The 15,112-nt window shown below is 51.0% G+C and overlaps 1 protein-coding gene across 6 annotated transcripts in view; it reads right to left on the bottom strand.

The window, feature by feature from the left end:
- GRIP2 (glutamate receptor interacting protein 2) overlaps nt 1-15,112 on the bottom strand; it is a 114,747-nt gene that overhangs the window by 24,258 nt on the left and 75,377 nt on the right. For all 6 annotated transcript variants that reach the window (XM_045991761.1, XM_045991756.1, XM_045991760.1 and 3 more), the window contains exons 2-7: nt 4,339-4,419; nt 3,937-4,072; nt 2,934-3,079; nt 2,222-2,308; nt 1,626-1,701; nt 291-436 (exon numbers count right to left, since the gene is read on the bottom strand). In XM_045991761.1, coding sequence (XP_045847717.1) covers nt 291-436; nt 1,626-1,701; nt 2,222-2,308; nt 2,934-3,079; nt 3,937-4,052 — 571 coding nt within the window. In that variant the 5' untranslated portion in view covers nt 4,053-4,072; nt 4,339-4,419. The remainder of the gene's footprint in view (nt 1-290; nt 437-1,625; nt 1,702-2,221; nt 2,309-2,933; nt 3,080-3,936; nt 4,073-4,338; nt 4,420-15,112) is intronic.

Here is a 15,112-nt window from a genome sequence, read left to right as displayed (position 1 = left end):
TTGCTGCCATCAGACACCCTCTGTATTTGATTTATTCTGTTTACTGTCCCTCTCTCCCCATGAGCTCCATGAGAACTGAGACCTCATCTGTGTCGCTCTCACCTGAATCCCTGGGGCCTCCAACAATGCCTGGCACATGGCGTTTATTGCCCAGAGAGGTGCAGAGAGGCTGGGTGACCGGCCCAAGGTCACACCGCCTTTGCTGTGGTGAGGATCTACGCGGGCTATCCCTCCCCTCAAGCCCTGGGTCTCGTCCTGCTCCAGCCTGAGACCTCAGGCCCCGGACTCACCTGGGATGACCACATCGTACTCCACCTGGAAGAGCGCCTCGTGGCTGCATTGCCGCAGTGTGGCAAGGGCAGAAGCATGGCTGGCCCCGTGCAGCGGGATCCCATCAACGCTGAGCAGCCTGTCCCCCACCTTCAAGGAGCCCTCCCTGCAGGGAAGGGCCCGGTCAGCCAGCCCGGCTCCGTGTGAGTGCCGACAGGCCGAGAGGCGGGTGGGAAAGGAGGGGTCTCGGGGGACAGAGAGGGCCAGGCAGCAGGTGAAGGAGGAAGGGACGGCACAGTGGGGGAAGCGCATGGGGGCGGCTCTAGGGGAGCAGCTGCATCCATGAAGCAGGGATGTAAAGAGAGCTGGGACCAGCTCTGACATATCCCACCCTGCTTGGTGCTTCATGCATCCAGAGCCCCGGCTCAACTCCTGCGCAGGGATGCCCCAGGGATACAGGAGATTGCCAGGGCCAGAAGGGACACTGGCCCTGCCAGGGCCCCACAGCATCAGGGGTGGGGTGGCCTGGAGGCTTCGAGCTGCCCATCCTCAGGTCCATTCTCCCTGCCCCCACTTTGGTTTCTCAGCAGCGATTCTAGCCTGGTGACAAATGCTCCTAGGAACGAATTTGGCAGGGGCCTCCAAGGAGAAGGGCCCAAGCTGGGGTTCATCTCGGTTTGGGTCAAATCCCCACCCTGGAATGCTTGTCCCAACAGGTGGCCAAAGCTATTCTGGGAGGGACTATGAATAGCTCGTCACAAGGCCCCGTCCCAAGAACGGGTTTAGACTTCTGACAAGGCTGTTCCAGGCTTCTCTTAAAATGGCCAAGAATCTCCCACTGGGGAGGTCAGGGGGTCAGATGCTGGAAACTGGGCATGTTCCTCTCCCACGTTCTCCTCCTGGCCCTGCCCGCCTGGTCCTTCTAGGCTGCGCCACGGGCAGGGTGATACGGCCAAAACCCAGAGGGTGCACAACAGAGGCCACAGTGGTACTGCTCACGGTGCCCCCAAAATCTCTCAAGGCAACTCCCAGGAGCTGCAGTATCAGCCCCATTCCACAGATGGGGGAAACAAAAAGCCAGGAAAGGGAAGAACACCATAACGTCAAGGCTTGCTTCCCTCCCCACCCCTGAGACAGTAGCACACCAGGGAGGAAAGAGCTTGGTCTCTCTGTCATTTGGGATGGAGTCCTGGCTCCACCAACAATCCTGAGTGACTCTGTAGCAAGGGGCAGCGTCTCTCTGGGCCTCAGTTTGCTCATCTGGTGAATGGGCACAATGGCTTCTAGTCTGCCTTCTTCATGGGGGGTCTGGGCATAGCCAGGGCAAGGAAAGGCTCCCTCCGGCTCAGGCTCACCTGTCAGCGGGGCCGCCGGGCCGGACATAGGTCAGGACGAGCGGACGGGTCTTGTGTAGGTCTTCATGGGCACCCCCTGGACAGAATTTAACAGGAGGTGGCAGTCATCTACCCACCTCAATACCTAGAGGCCCAGACTCAGCGCCTAAGCCGGCTCCTTTCATTAAATCTGTTTGAGGGCCTGTCCTTGCAATTCACAGGCCCTCTTACAGAATTCCAACTATAAATCTCCACAGAGGAGGAGAGAAATTAGTGACATGACCGAAATCCTCTCTCTCTCTTAAATTATTTGCTTCTCTTCATATGACCTCATCTTACTCCCCTCTTTGCCCTGGTTCCAAGGCAGCTCCAAACTTTGTTCTCAACCTCACTCCCAGCAATCATGCACATATCATTGCTCGACAAATTTTTCCATTTAACCTTTGACCTAATGGTCCTTGGTTCTTTAAAGTCAGAAGCCATCTATCTATTAATCTGTCTATCCATGTACTATATATCTGTATCTATAACCTTACTAAAGCGAAACAGAACACATATGGAATCAACATTAGCCTCCTTCCCACCCCTTGACCCGCAAGTGTGACTCTTAGACTGACCTCTGAGGACAAAGCCAAAGCTATTGCCCTCCTTGTACAGGGAGACGTCCACGGTCTTTGTGATGATCCCTGGGCCGTTCTCAGGAGCTAGGGAGAAATGGAGGGCTCCTTTGAGTCCCTCAGTCACATGACCAAGCCACAGACATCCCCAAAGCTCATTCCAGGAGAGCTTTACAGGGAGGGTAAACTCCCCCCACCTCTGCCCATTTACAGGTAGGACAAGTAAGACTTCAAGAGTTCTGCTGAACTCAGACTTGAATCCATGGTCATGGGCTCAGGCCAGGGTTGAATTCTGTTATTCAAATCTTAAGACTTTCGACCAACTTTGAAAATTCAAAGGTAGGCTAAACCCTAGGCCACTGTACTCAATGCAGGCTGGTAGGATGGAGAGTGCAGTAGGACAGGGAACAATTTTTTTAGCCAACATTCCCCAAACCTTCCCCCCTTAAGGAAAAGCATTAAATATACAAACATTAAATATACAAAATGACACTGATTTATAAACAGGGCTCTGCCACCTCCTGGTGACAGCATACTGCAGTTGTAGGCAAAGTCCCTAGATGCGACTTAGATGTCTGTGGCCAATCTTCAGGTCCCACCCACTCAGGTCCCCAGCTGGCTTGGTCCCCACCACCCAGGTGCTGGTGGGGAGATAGCTGTGTCTACCCACGACTGAGGCAGTGGAGAAAGTTCCCCGTCCAAGGGCACCCACCGGGCGGGGGCAGCTCATACTCCACCTCCAGCACCACGCGCTCGCCCACATTCTTGAGCAGGGTGATGATCTCATCGTGGCGGAGCCTGGTCAGATGGATCCCATTCACTGACCGAATATAGTCGCCCACGTTCAGCAGGTCACTCCTGGGAGCAAGGAGGCCAGAGCACATGCATGGTGACAGGTGCCAGCACTCACACCCCCTCTTCTGTTGAATCCTTATGATCTCTGAATCCCCATTTTGCAGATGGGGAAGCTGTGGCTCAGAGAGGTCAGACCCTGTCCAGGGTCACACAGCAAGTTATTAAGAGAGCGCGGATTCTAACCTAGACCTGTCTGATACCCAGCCCTGGCATTGCCCCCTGCTGGGGGGAATCGGCCCCCCTGAGGAAGGTTCTGACCAACCCTGAGGAGCCTGCAGAGTGGCCGGATCATCTCTCTCTGTGCTAGTTCCTAAAGCACTCACCCTGGGCTCTGACGGCTAATACATTCTGCTCCACTGGACACGTATCAGCATCTGCTCTGTACGAGGCCCAGACAGGCCCAGACAGGCCAAACCCCAGGTCTATGGAGCTCATGGTCCAAGGGAGGGACACAGGTAAGAGGACAGGAAAATCCAGAGCAATGTGTCCACAAGTGGCACCCAGGGCTATGTGAGCAGAGCAGGGCAGCTGCCTCACCCTGGGATGGGGAGCCTCCCGGAAGCAGGACCGAGGGGTGAGCAGGAGTCTGCCAGTGGGGAACAGGCCTTCCAAGGAGGTAACCGCACTTGCAAACGCCTGGAGGGCCTGGCAAGAGTGGGATTCTGTGGCCGAGTCAGCCCCTTGTGTAAAGAGAAGAGAAGTAGCTGGGGTCTAGAATTACAGCCTGCCTTGGAGGCTTTGCTCTGAGAAGCATTTGGCTTCTCCTAGAAAAACCTGCCTGATCGCTTTACCTATAACTCTGGTACATTTTCCACTGGCCTCTGGCCCCTTCCTACTACCCCGCCAAGCCCCCTCCTCACCTGGCAGCGAGCCCCCCGGGTCTCAGGTTGGAGACCCTGGGCTTCCCATCCTTGTCGGTGCCACCTGAGATGGTCAGGCCCAGTGTGCTGCCTTCCTTCTTGATCAGCTCCACCATGGTGACCCCACGGAACTCCTCTGTCAACAGATGAGGGGGTGAGCGGGCAGCATGGGGCAATTCCAGACCCCCAGCTCTAGTACAAGTGAGACCGACACTTGGTAAACGGGGCATCTGGCCACAGAATTCTGGGTAAGATCATCTCCTTTTTACATCAAGGATCAGAGAGGTTGAGGGACTGGTCTAAGGTCACACAGCAAGTTAACGGCAGAGCCAATGCCATCTGACCCTGACTCTGAGCTCTCCATGCGTCCAGGACAAAGAGGAAAGAGAGGAGGCTCATTACCTGGAATGCTCTGTCTCCGGCATGCCAGGGCCACATCGGTCCCTCCTGCATCCTTGCCTCCTTTGGAGTAAGGCCCATCGTCTGCAGGCAAGAAAGAGAAAAAGCCCCGAGTTGCACTTTCATTTCCGTGCAGGAGAACGCTTTCAGCCTTGGGAATCTTCTGCTTTGTGGATGTGGCCTGGAAGAGGGGGTTCCTTCCTGCCATCCAAGTCTCCATCCAAGTCTCTGCTGGGGCATCCTCATGGCGCCCCCCAACCCAGAGGCTCCATTTTGCCCTTGGGCTGAACAACGTTCTGAACAGCAGTGCTATACAGGGAGCTTCCCAGCCGTTCTGTGGTTAACCGTCTCCACAACGTTGATTATGGACAAGATTATTGCACCATACAGATATAGGAGCTCAAGATCCCAGCAGGACAACGTAGGCCCCCAGGCACACTGCTGGGGAGCTGGGCAATTTGTGTTAGACTGGTATGCAGACTCCACCACCCAGGACTGTGCTTGCACACCCGCTGGGACTGGCAGCTCACTCACATGCAGGCACCTTCACACGGGAGAGACAGTGCCGACCATGAGCAAACTCAATCTTGAATGGACTCGATTAACATGTCTTCGTGAGGACCGCACTTGAGGGTCTGCAATTCATAGTCTCAGACAGTCTAGGCAGCCAGAGATAAGTCTGTCTCCTTTAATTCTAGAAAACACTCTCCTGTTCCTTTTCAAGGGCTGTTTTCTTCCCCTCTCTCTTAGGAAATGCTTAAAGGATATTCCTTGGGACTGCGTTTTTCTCTCCCACGACCCATCGCCTCTCTCCATCACATTTCCTACTTTGGTATCTCTCAGGGATGTCTCATCTATAGTAGCATCTGCCTTTTTAATGCTTGGAGAAGTTTTTCATAGATTTCAAACATTAGGAAAATAGACTAGTACAACGCAGAGGTTCTCAAAGGAGGGTCCCTAGCCCAGCCCTACCAGCATCACCTGGGCACTCGTCAGAAATGCAAATTCTCGGGCCCCACCTAGCACAGAGTAACGGACGGTGGGGTTTAGCAGTCTGCATGGGTGTGTGTTTTAGTGCATTACCCCAATTTATATTTTCATCTTTTTATTATAGACATCCAAATTAATTTTTTGTGGCATGCTTTTCTCTGGGTTTTGGGAAATGTGTCTTGACCACCACCACAATCAGGATTTAGAACATTTCCATCACCCCCAAAATTCTCCCTTGCTGCCCCTGTATAGCCAGTCCCTGCGCCCTCCCCCCGCACCCCTCACCTCCCAACAACCACTGGTCTGTTTTCTCTCTCTATAATTCTGGCTTCCCTAGAATGCCATATAAATAGAATCCTACAGTGTGTGGGCTTCGGAGTCTAGTGTCTTTTATTTAGCATCATTTGAGATTCACACATGTTTTTTCATGGATCAGTAGTCTGTTGCTTTTTATTACTGACTGTGTTCGATGGCAGAGAAGATGTACTGTGTGGTTAGCCATACACCGGCTCAAAGACACTTCCACTCTTTCCAGTTTGGGGTGATCTCTCAGGAAGCCGTAATAAATATCTACATACAAGTTTTGATTTGAACATCACATTCCATCCCACCTGGGTAAATATCCAGGAGTGGGATTCTGGGACGTATGGTAAGAATGAGGTTAACTTTGTTAAAAACTGCCAAGCGGGTCCGGCTGTTTCACATTCTCGCCAACATTTGGCGACATTAGTTAGGGTACCTTTTTTTTTTTTTTTTAAGATTTTATTTATTCACTTGACAGAGACACAGTGAGAGAGGGAACACAAGCAGGGGGAGTGGGAGAGGGAGAAGCAGGCTTCCCGTAGAGCAGGGAGCCTGATGCAGGGCTTGATCCCAGGACCATGGGATCATGACCTGACCTGAAGGCAGATGCTTAATGACTGAGCCACCGAGGTGCCCCACATTTATTATTTTTTAAAGATTTATTTATTTATTTATTTGCAAGAGAGAGAGAGAGAGAGTGTGTGTGAGAGAGCAGGGGGAGGGGCAGACAGAGAAGGAGAGAGAATCTCAAGCAGACTCTAGGGTAAGCACAGAACCCAAGGCAGGGCTCCATCTCATGACCCTGAGACCATGACCTGAGCAAAACCAAGAGTTGGTCGCTTGACCCACTGAGCCACCCAGGCTTCCCTCTATATTGAAAGATTTTAAAACAAACCCCTTTACCCCTTTAAATATTTCAGTATGCATTAAAAAAAGGAACATATTTCTTATCCAGCAAACATACCATTATCACACCTTATAAAATTAAAATGATTCCTTAATTATTAATTTAATACCCACTCCATATTCAAATTTTCCTAATTCCAATGAGTTTTTTTTTTAAGATTTTTTAAATTTATTTATTTGACAGAGAGATCACAAGTAGATAGAGAGGCAGGCAGAGAGAGAGAGGGAAGCAGGCTCTCTGCTGAGCAGAGAGCCCGATGCGGGACTCGATCCCAGGACCCCGAGATCATGACCTGAGCTGAAGGCAGCAGCTTAACCCACTGAGCCACCCAGGTGCCCCTTTCAATGAGTTTTTAATTTCAACGAGTACATTTTTGGTTTTGGAAAGCTTTATTTGGTCCTTTTGCTTATATCCTCATTCTGCTTTCGTATGTTGTCCTGTCCTTTCCCACTGTGTCTTACAGGTCTCTAATAATTTTAAATCTTTTCAGTGTTATCTGTTATTCGGTCTTCCTTTTTTTTTTTTTAAGATTTTTTTAAAAATTTATTTATTTGACAGAGAGCATGAGAGGGGAGAATGTCAGAGGGAGAAGCAGACTCCTTGCTGAGCAGGAAGCCCGATGCGGGACTCGATCCCGGTACTCCGGGATCATGACCTGAGCCGAAGGCAATTGCTTAACCAACTGAGCCACCCAGGCGCCCTGTTATTCAATCTTCTATTTCTCAGACTCTTGAGAGCTGTTTCTGCTATTTGGGACATTTGATGACTCTCCCTCCCAAGAGAAATTTCTCATTTCTTCCTGAGTTTGGTAATTGTCTGACGGTGAGCTCATCTTTGGTGGGGCTTTATCTGCGGGACTCTTATTCAGCCTGGTTGCAAGCCAGTCCCTCCAGGGTCCAGAAAGAATTTGCAATTCCTTCCCCTCAGTGCCTGCCAAGGCATCATTACCCACACCCTGGTTCAAGGATTCTGGAACCAGCGATGTAGTGTGAAATGCAACCTCCAACAGAAACAAGGGGCACATCTCAGATCACAAATTCTCAAAGGAGACCACCCAAGACCTAGTTGAGACAGACATGCTACCTCTTTGGTAGATGCGTGGATTTTTTCTAAATCCTCACTTTCACTGAGGGTATATCTTTTTAAAAGTCTTGGCTTTCTGCTGGGGTGTGAATTCCAACTAGGGAAGGGATGAGGGGCATCATCTCCTGCATCCTTAAGCTATCAAAACCCAAGCTCTTGTTTACCAGACCAGCTAACACCCTCATTCCTGCTACCACCCCAAAAGGGAAGTCTCAGCATCAGCCTGCACTCATCCTACTGTTTTTCGGTTTTCTCTTTGTTTTTTGATTAGGAATGTATAGAATTTATAGATTTATCTGTGGACAGGTAACATCTTTATAATACTGGGTCTTCCAATCAATGAACATGATCTAGTCTTTCATTTATTTTTGTCTTCTTTCATCTCTACCAAGAATGTTATGTACTTTCATGGGCAAAAATCTTGTACATCTTTCTTTAAATATATTCCTAGATATCTGAAGTGTTTTTTAATGTTATTGTAAATTGGATCACTTTTCAAATTTAATTTTCTAATCATTTGTTGCTGGTATATAATAATACAGTTGATGTTGTATTCTGATATTAAATCCTATATTTAAAATCCCTATATTAATTTAAATAGTTTATAGGGTCTTTAGGATTTTCTGTCATCTGTGAAAAGTGACAATTTTATTTCTTACTTTCTAAGCTTCATACTTTTTTATTTACGTCATTTGCCTTTTTGCACTGGCCAGACACCCAGTACAAAATTGATAGAAGCCAATATACAGACCATGCTTATCTCCTCTGCCACTCACCCTCTTCATTTCCTGTGAATTCATCTATGCATCTCAAAGGAGTTTGAAGCTGGAAGGTTTCAGGTTACCTGCTCTGGGAGAATCCCAGAGCCTATGCGTCCCCTCAGCATCCCCTTGTCTTAGGCCCTGTTCATACTCTGGTTCTCCTCTACGCCCTGATAGGTGAGGGGAAGGGGGCTAAATGCGTCATGCACCAATCATCCACACTAACCCCTTCTATCTCGTGCACTTGTCACAGCGGCCCCGGTGGGAGGCAGATGGTACCATCACTTCCACTTGACAGAGGAGAAAACTTGCAACACAGAGGGGCAAAGTCCTTAGCCAAGGCAGCTTCTGCAAAAAGCCAGGACCTAACCCCAGGCCCCTTGCCCATGCCACCCCACGTTGCAGGCTCCCTGGACCAGGTTATTTTTTTTCACATTCCTTCTCCAGGTCCTTTCTCAGCACCGGACTGAGCTGGGCAAAGACAAGTGACAACGCTTCAAGCTGGCAGGCTCTCCCGTGCTGCCCTGGGGGACCACCCCTCCCAGCACCAGGTATGCCCCTTAGGCTTCCACAGATTCCTTGGGCCTCACTTGAGATTGCACATGCCCTCCCCACAACCGTCCAATCTGGAAGAACTCTCCAGCTGCCCTCATTCTTGCAGCTCCACCCTGGCCAGGTGTTAAGACAAAGGGCTCAGCGTTCAGCCCTGCCTGAGGGCAGGCCCTGGCTCAGTGATTCACCAGCTGTGGAAGGCCACTCCTCTCCCTAAGCCTAGGGCCACTGCAGGACCTAACTCAGGAAGCACGGTTAAGAGAGGAATCAGTCCTGGCAAGGGGCAGAAGCTGAGTATTCCATCCCATCCCTAATCTGAGATTAGGGTTCAGTGGAGGTCAGTCTGGATCAAGGTTAGGGCTCAGCTTGAGTTTAGGGTCAGGGCTCAGTCAGAATCAGGGACAGAGTTCAAACTACAGCAGGTTTCTCAACCTCTGCACTATTGACATCTTTTTTTTGCTAGAGAATTCCACGTGGTGGGGATGGGGGGTCAGTCCGGGTCAAGGTCAGAGCTCAGCTTGAGTTCAGGGTCAGGGCTCAGTCAGAATCAGCGACAGGGTTCAAACTACAGCACGTTGCTCAACCTCTGCACTACTGACATCTTTTTTTTGCTAGATAATTCCACGTGGGGTGGGCGGGGGGGGGGGGGACTCTCTTCTGCATTATAGAATGGTCAGCAGCATCCCTGCCCTCTAATCGCTAGATGCCAATAGCACCCCACCCCATCATGACAACCAAAAATGACTCCAGATGTTGCCAAACGTCTGGTAGGGGAACAATATTACCCGACCTGAACCCTCATTGAAAATCACTGCTCTAGAGTCTGTGTGGGGCTCAGGCTGGGACTAGGTCAGGTTCAGCATGAGGTCAGGGTCATGGCCCAGCCAGGATCTCAGGAAAGTGAGACCCTTGACCACCTGCAGCTCTAACCACTGAGAAACCACCCAGCTCCCCAGCACTCTGCATCTGCAGACCAAGCCTAGGCTCCCTTTGCTTGCCAGAAGGTAGTAAATAACAAATCAGACAGCAGTTCAGCCCAGAATCATTTCCAGGGCCTCTGGAGCTGGGCCCCCAGCAGCTTCCCTCACTAGCCCCCACCCCCACCTCTTCCCCCAGGCCCCTTATTCACACCAGCCACCACCAATTCAGGCAACACGTCATTAAGTATAATGCCTCCCATTACAGTTCCTTAATTTGCACTTCATTTAGATTCAACAAGATGTTTCTGAGCTAATAAAATTAAAAAGACGGGGTTCTATCAACTATGTGACAGAGGAGGTCTCTGGAATTTCATGTGGGCAATTCTGGAATTAAAATTGGTCTTATCCCCTACAAATGAGATTCTGCCACTGGAAAATCCCTCTCTCCTGGGCTGTCCTGGGAAGACCAGAGATAAGCTTGCTGGCTCCAGGTGTGAGTCTGGGGATGGGAGAGTGGGAAGATTAGCTCCTAAGGAGAGGACAAGAAACCAGAGGGTCAAGTTCACCAAATTAAGAGCAGTAGGATCCCAAAGAATGGAGCATGAAACAACAGTGGGTTAAATGTGGTGTTTTGAGCCCAGATGTTAAAAAGCAAAAAAAATCCAGAAACCTAGAGTGAGGAACGGTGGGACCCCCAAATGTGGCTCCCCAAAGGCTGCAAGATGTTGGCTCTGAAAGAGAGGGCCCATGTGCTGGGGTGTCTCTGAAGTGTCCTCCATATTTGTCTTCCAGACAGCCTCTCCTCCCTTTCTACACCCCAATATTCAGATTTTGCCCCACTGAAGTGCACGGTGCCAAGTTGGGCTGCAGTGACCGCCCCCCTCTTGGGACAGAGGTGTCGGGTCTGTTCATCTTAACACTGAGTGACCCCAACTCCCTCCTTTCTACAATTTTTTGCTGGCTTTGAGGGAGCCAGTTGTGAACATCTCTCTTCCTGGCTGTCAGGCAGGCATGACTATGGGCTGCAGAACAGAATTCATACAACTGTGTGCAGACAGAGTTGGTGGGCAATATATGGGGACTTGAGAGACTGCTCTCTGGGGAAGGGACATGCATTTTAGTCTGTGGCTCTGATGAGCTCTCTTGGGAGACTAAGTTCCCTCTAGACAGCTATTGCTAGTTAAGAGGCTTCTGGATATCTAAGATCCCCTACCATATTCAGGAAGGCACTCAGGAGGAATGTCACAATGTTTGCTGATGCCTGTTCAGCCACACTGCTCCACTTTCACAAGCATCTCATGGTGTGGGGAAACTGAGGCAGCATTCAAACCAAGAATCAAGGCAGGGTCAGAATTTCCAACCAGCTGTATGGCTTAAGTCTCTATTTCTCTATCTATAAAATGGAAGTGTATCCCCCCACCCATTGCCGGCTCCAGCCAGCCCAGGCTTGAGAATGTGAGGGAATTATATTATTTATAGAAAACCCCATGGGGGTTCAGACCCCAGTCCTCCTCCCTCCCAGAACCTGCTCGCTCTCTCCCGCTCTGTCTCTTTTTTGTTCTGGGACTTGGTAATTATATGCTTAGAGATGAAGGCTTTTCAAAAACATCTTTCCCACCAATTTTCAGCTGGAAACGTGCATAAAAACAGAGATATTTTTATCCGCGTGTTTCTTTTTTCCCGTCTCCTCCTTCCAGCAATGGGCAATTATGAGCTTTTGCCTTCAGTCAATCCGTCCTGTAAGAACTCGCTTCCGAGGGAAATGCATTTCCACAGCAATGCCAGCCTGTCCCGCGGATGCGGGCTGGCCCCGTCGGGAGAGCAGAAGGGAGCGAGGCAGAGCAGAGAACAGAGCGTAAGTACACCTGGTCCCGCACCCCTTGCTACAGCCAGGGGTGGGTGGGTGCCTTTCTTTTTTTATTTTATTTCTCTTGAAAGCTTTGCTAATTTGCCTTCATTATCCCCGTCTCTCTGGGGCCCCCGGGAGCTATTGAGCTTTGACAAAGGGAAAAGGAAGTCAGCCCCTGGCCAGGATGCCTTGGCCAGGATGCCTTTGCCAGGATCCCGCCTCAGCAAGAAAGGGGCACCAGAAGGCAGTGCCAGACCCAGCCATGACTCAGCCTGGTTCTCCGGACCTCCAGGAGGCAGCATTCAGCATCTTTCTCATTTATTGAGAAAACGAAGGCCCACAGGCTCAGCCTGAGCAGAAGAGGAAATGAGGACCAGCCACCAGCAGGTCCAGCCCAGTCCCATCTCCCCTGAGGAGAAGGGGACTCCCGGGTCCAACCTTCTTAACTGTCCCAGTGGCCCATGGCTGCCCCCAGGGGCAGCGGCTGCTCACCGTTCCAGCACACCACCAAGGGATCTGCCAGTTCCAGCTTGGTTGCTCCCACCTGGGCAGGCAGTGCTGCAAAAGGAAGGATGGACTTTGGCCTTAGGCCAACTTCAGATTCTGATTCTAAACCTTGTTGCCCGCTGGCTAGGAATCCGGGACAAGTCACCTCTCTCTGAGCCTCAGGCTTCTACTCTGCGCATTGCCAGGGCTCACCTCCAGGGGCAGTGTGAGCAGGGAGATGATGGGGTTTACACAGAAGCCATGAAACTCCGGAGTCTTCTCCCTGCCCCTGTCACTGACCCTGTTAGAAAGGTTTTCGTAGATTAATAATGGCAACTCCTTCTGAGTAAGCCTTGGGAGTTGTGCTAGGTGCTTTATAAGCATTGTCTTGTTTCATCCTCACTTCATTCTGCAATGGTGTGGGGAAACTGAGGCACAGAGGTTGACCAACTTCCAATGGTAAAGAGCAAGGTCAAGATTTGAACCCAAGCCATGTTCTATGGCCTTTAAAATGATTACCACTTTATCCTCACGATACTCCTCTGTGGTGGGTGCCATTATCATTCCCATGTTATAGAGGAGGAAACTGAGGCACAGAGAGGTCAAGGGAACTTCCCAGCACCACACAACTCCTAAGTGGCAGAGCCACGGGCCTCCGGGCCCCCTCCGGCCTCCTCCTCCCACCCCATGACAGATAGTCCTGGGGAGACTCGGATAATGCCTATGGTCCTGCAGTCACCTCTGCTCCAGGCAGCAGCCCAGCCCCTTTGGGCACTGCCCACAGAAGGATGCCCCTCTGGTCATCGCAGGCTGGACCAGAGCATATATGGGGTACAGGCTGACCTCGGAGTGATGCCCCAATCCCGACAGCTGACAAGTCTCCCCAGAGGCCAGCCTCCCACAGAGAGAGTAGCAGGGAAAGATCAACTTGGCAACAGGATGACCCCTCTTTCTATTCCATGCATGTTTATAAGGGAAGCAAGAACCATACCAAGAGATCTTAAAAGTAGATGCCCGATTCACTTGCTGCCAAGGATTGGGAAAAATGAACACGGAAAAGGAGTGCCAGGCCCACACTCTGCATGTGCTAACTCATTTAACTCTGCTGAACGCATGGGGAGGGAGGCTTCGGGACTTCCTCGCTTACACATGCAGAGACTGAAGCCCAGAGAGGGCACTCGGCTGGTGAACTGCAGAGGAAGGACTGGAATCCAGAACTTTCTGGCCTCCCAGCAGGCCACAGCCTTATCCCTCGACTGTGTGCTCTCCCTCTAAACACAAGGCTAAGGGACCCATAGAGGGCTGTAGAGCCCACAGTGGCCCCGATAACATGTGAGATGAGGGTGCAGCCTCAACTCAGGCCTCGGTCTGCCTCTTCTGGGCCTCTCCCACCTCACCCTGGAACCAGCAATATTAAGGAGCATGACCTTAAACCTCAGCCACCAATGGAACCATTTAATTTCTTGACTGTGGTTGCCTGGGGCTGTAAAAAGATTCAGTTCACTCTGTGAAGAGTAAAAGCAAAATTTCTCACCACAACTGACAGTCCCTCATCCTCCCTGACTTCACCTCTTAATACTCTCCCTTCGCCAGCTCCACTCCAGTTTCCTGGTCTTCCCACTGTTGCCCACACCAGACTTGTGCCCACCCCAGGGCCTTTGCACTGGCTATTCCCTCTGCCCAAAAGACTCTTCCACAAACTACCCCCATCACATCCTTCAGGAATTTGTGGAAATATCACCTTCTCAGGAAGGTAGGTCTTCTCTCATACCCTCCTTCTCTGCTTTACCTTTTTCATGCACTCAACACCATGTAACAGACCCCACTTAAAAAAAAAAAAGTCATGATCTCATTTACTATCTGCCTCTGCCCACTAGGATATCAGATCCAGAAGGCTGGGTTATGTCTGTCTGCCACTACCATGTCCAGCATGGAAAGTATGGCATACGGTAAGTACTCATTAAGTAATCTGGAATTCAATTCCTACTTACAGAGTAGAATGGGGATCGAAGAGGTGAAATGAGTTGTTCAAGGTCACGGAATCAGGAAGAGCCAGAGCCAGGATGCAAAGCTGGACCTCCGGGTTCTACATTGTGGCCTCTGCAGTCAAGGGCCTGGGGTTTCCCCATGGCCACAGCCCCTCCTGTGCAGTAAGAGGTCAGGCCCGCCTGACCATCCAGACAGTTATCGTCAGAGTCCCTCAGAGGATGGGCGGCCAGGCCACAGCAGAAGGACTACCCTCCCTTATCCCCATGAAACACACACACACACACACACATCCTGCCTGAGCCTTTCCAGGCCCCACCGGGCGGCCAGGGCTCACTGAGGCCCAGTAGGCCCTGGGAACAAAGACCACTTTGTGGCAGGGAGTCAGAGAGTGAACATTGAGGGGGTGGGGGGTGCAACTTCCTGCCAAAATCTGTATTTAGGCCTACTGTGCACCCAAGCCTAGACACATCCCTTTCCACAGGGGCTTAGGGTTGATGTGTGGTGAACAAGGCTCCCAGAAGCAAGACTGGACATGTGCAGGCAGGAGTCCATCAGGGGCAGAGAAAGGGCACTGAGCATTATGTTCCACAGACCCCAACCCAAGCCTGGCTCTCACTGAGGAGCTCTGCATGTGGCCTGATTTCTCAGGGCCTCAGCCTTCCCTGCAAAATGCGGGGGGGGGGGGGCGGTGTATGGAGTAACTACTTGTTGGATACCCTGTCCCCCCTGCTCCTGGGGAGACCGCATGACCAGGCCTGGCTGGTCAGTCAGAGGCCTAGTGGTGGGTCAGGAGGGAGCATTTGATCCAAGTTGGGCCAACAAAAGGTGGCCCTGGGATGTTTGCTAGAACTGTTGGAAACAGGTTCTCTTTCCTTAGAGATGACTGACCTTAAACTCAAAGATTATAGGGACCTCTGGGTACCTCAAGGAGAGGAGT

Source organism: Meles meles, chromosome 20, assembly GCF_922984935.1.
Source record: "Meles meles chromosome 20, mMelMel3.1 paternal haplotype, whole genome shotgun sequence".
Lineage (NCBI taxonomy): Eukaryota > Metazoa > Chordata > Mammalia > Carnivora > Mustelidae > Meles > Meles meles.
Note: the sequence above shows the minus strand (reverse complement) of the source record. Positions and strands in the feature narration are given on the sequence as shown.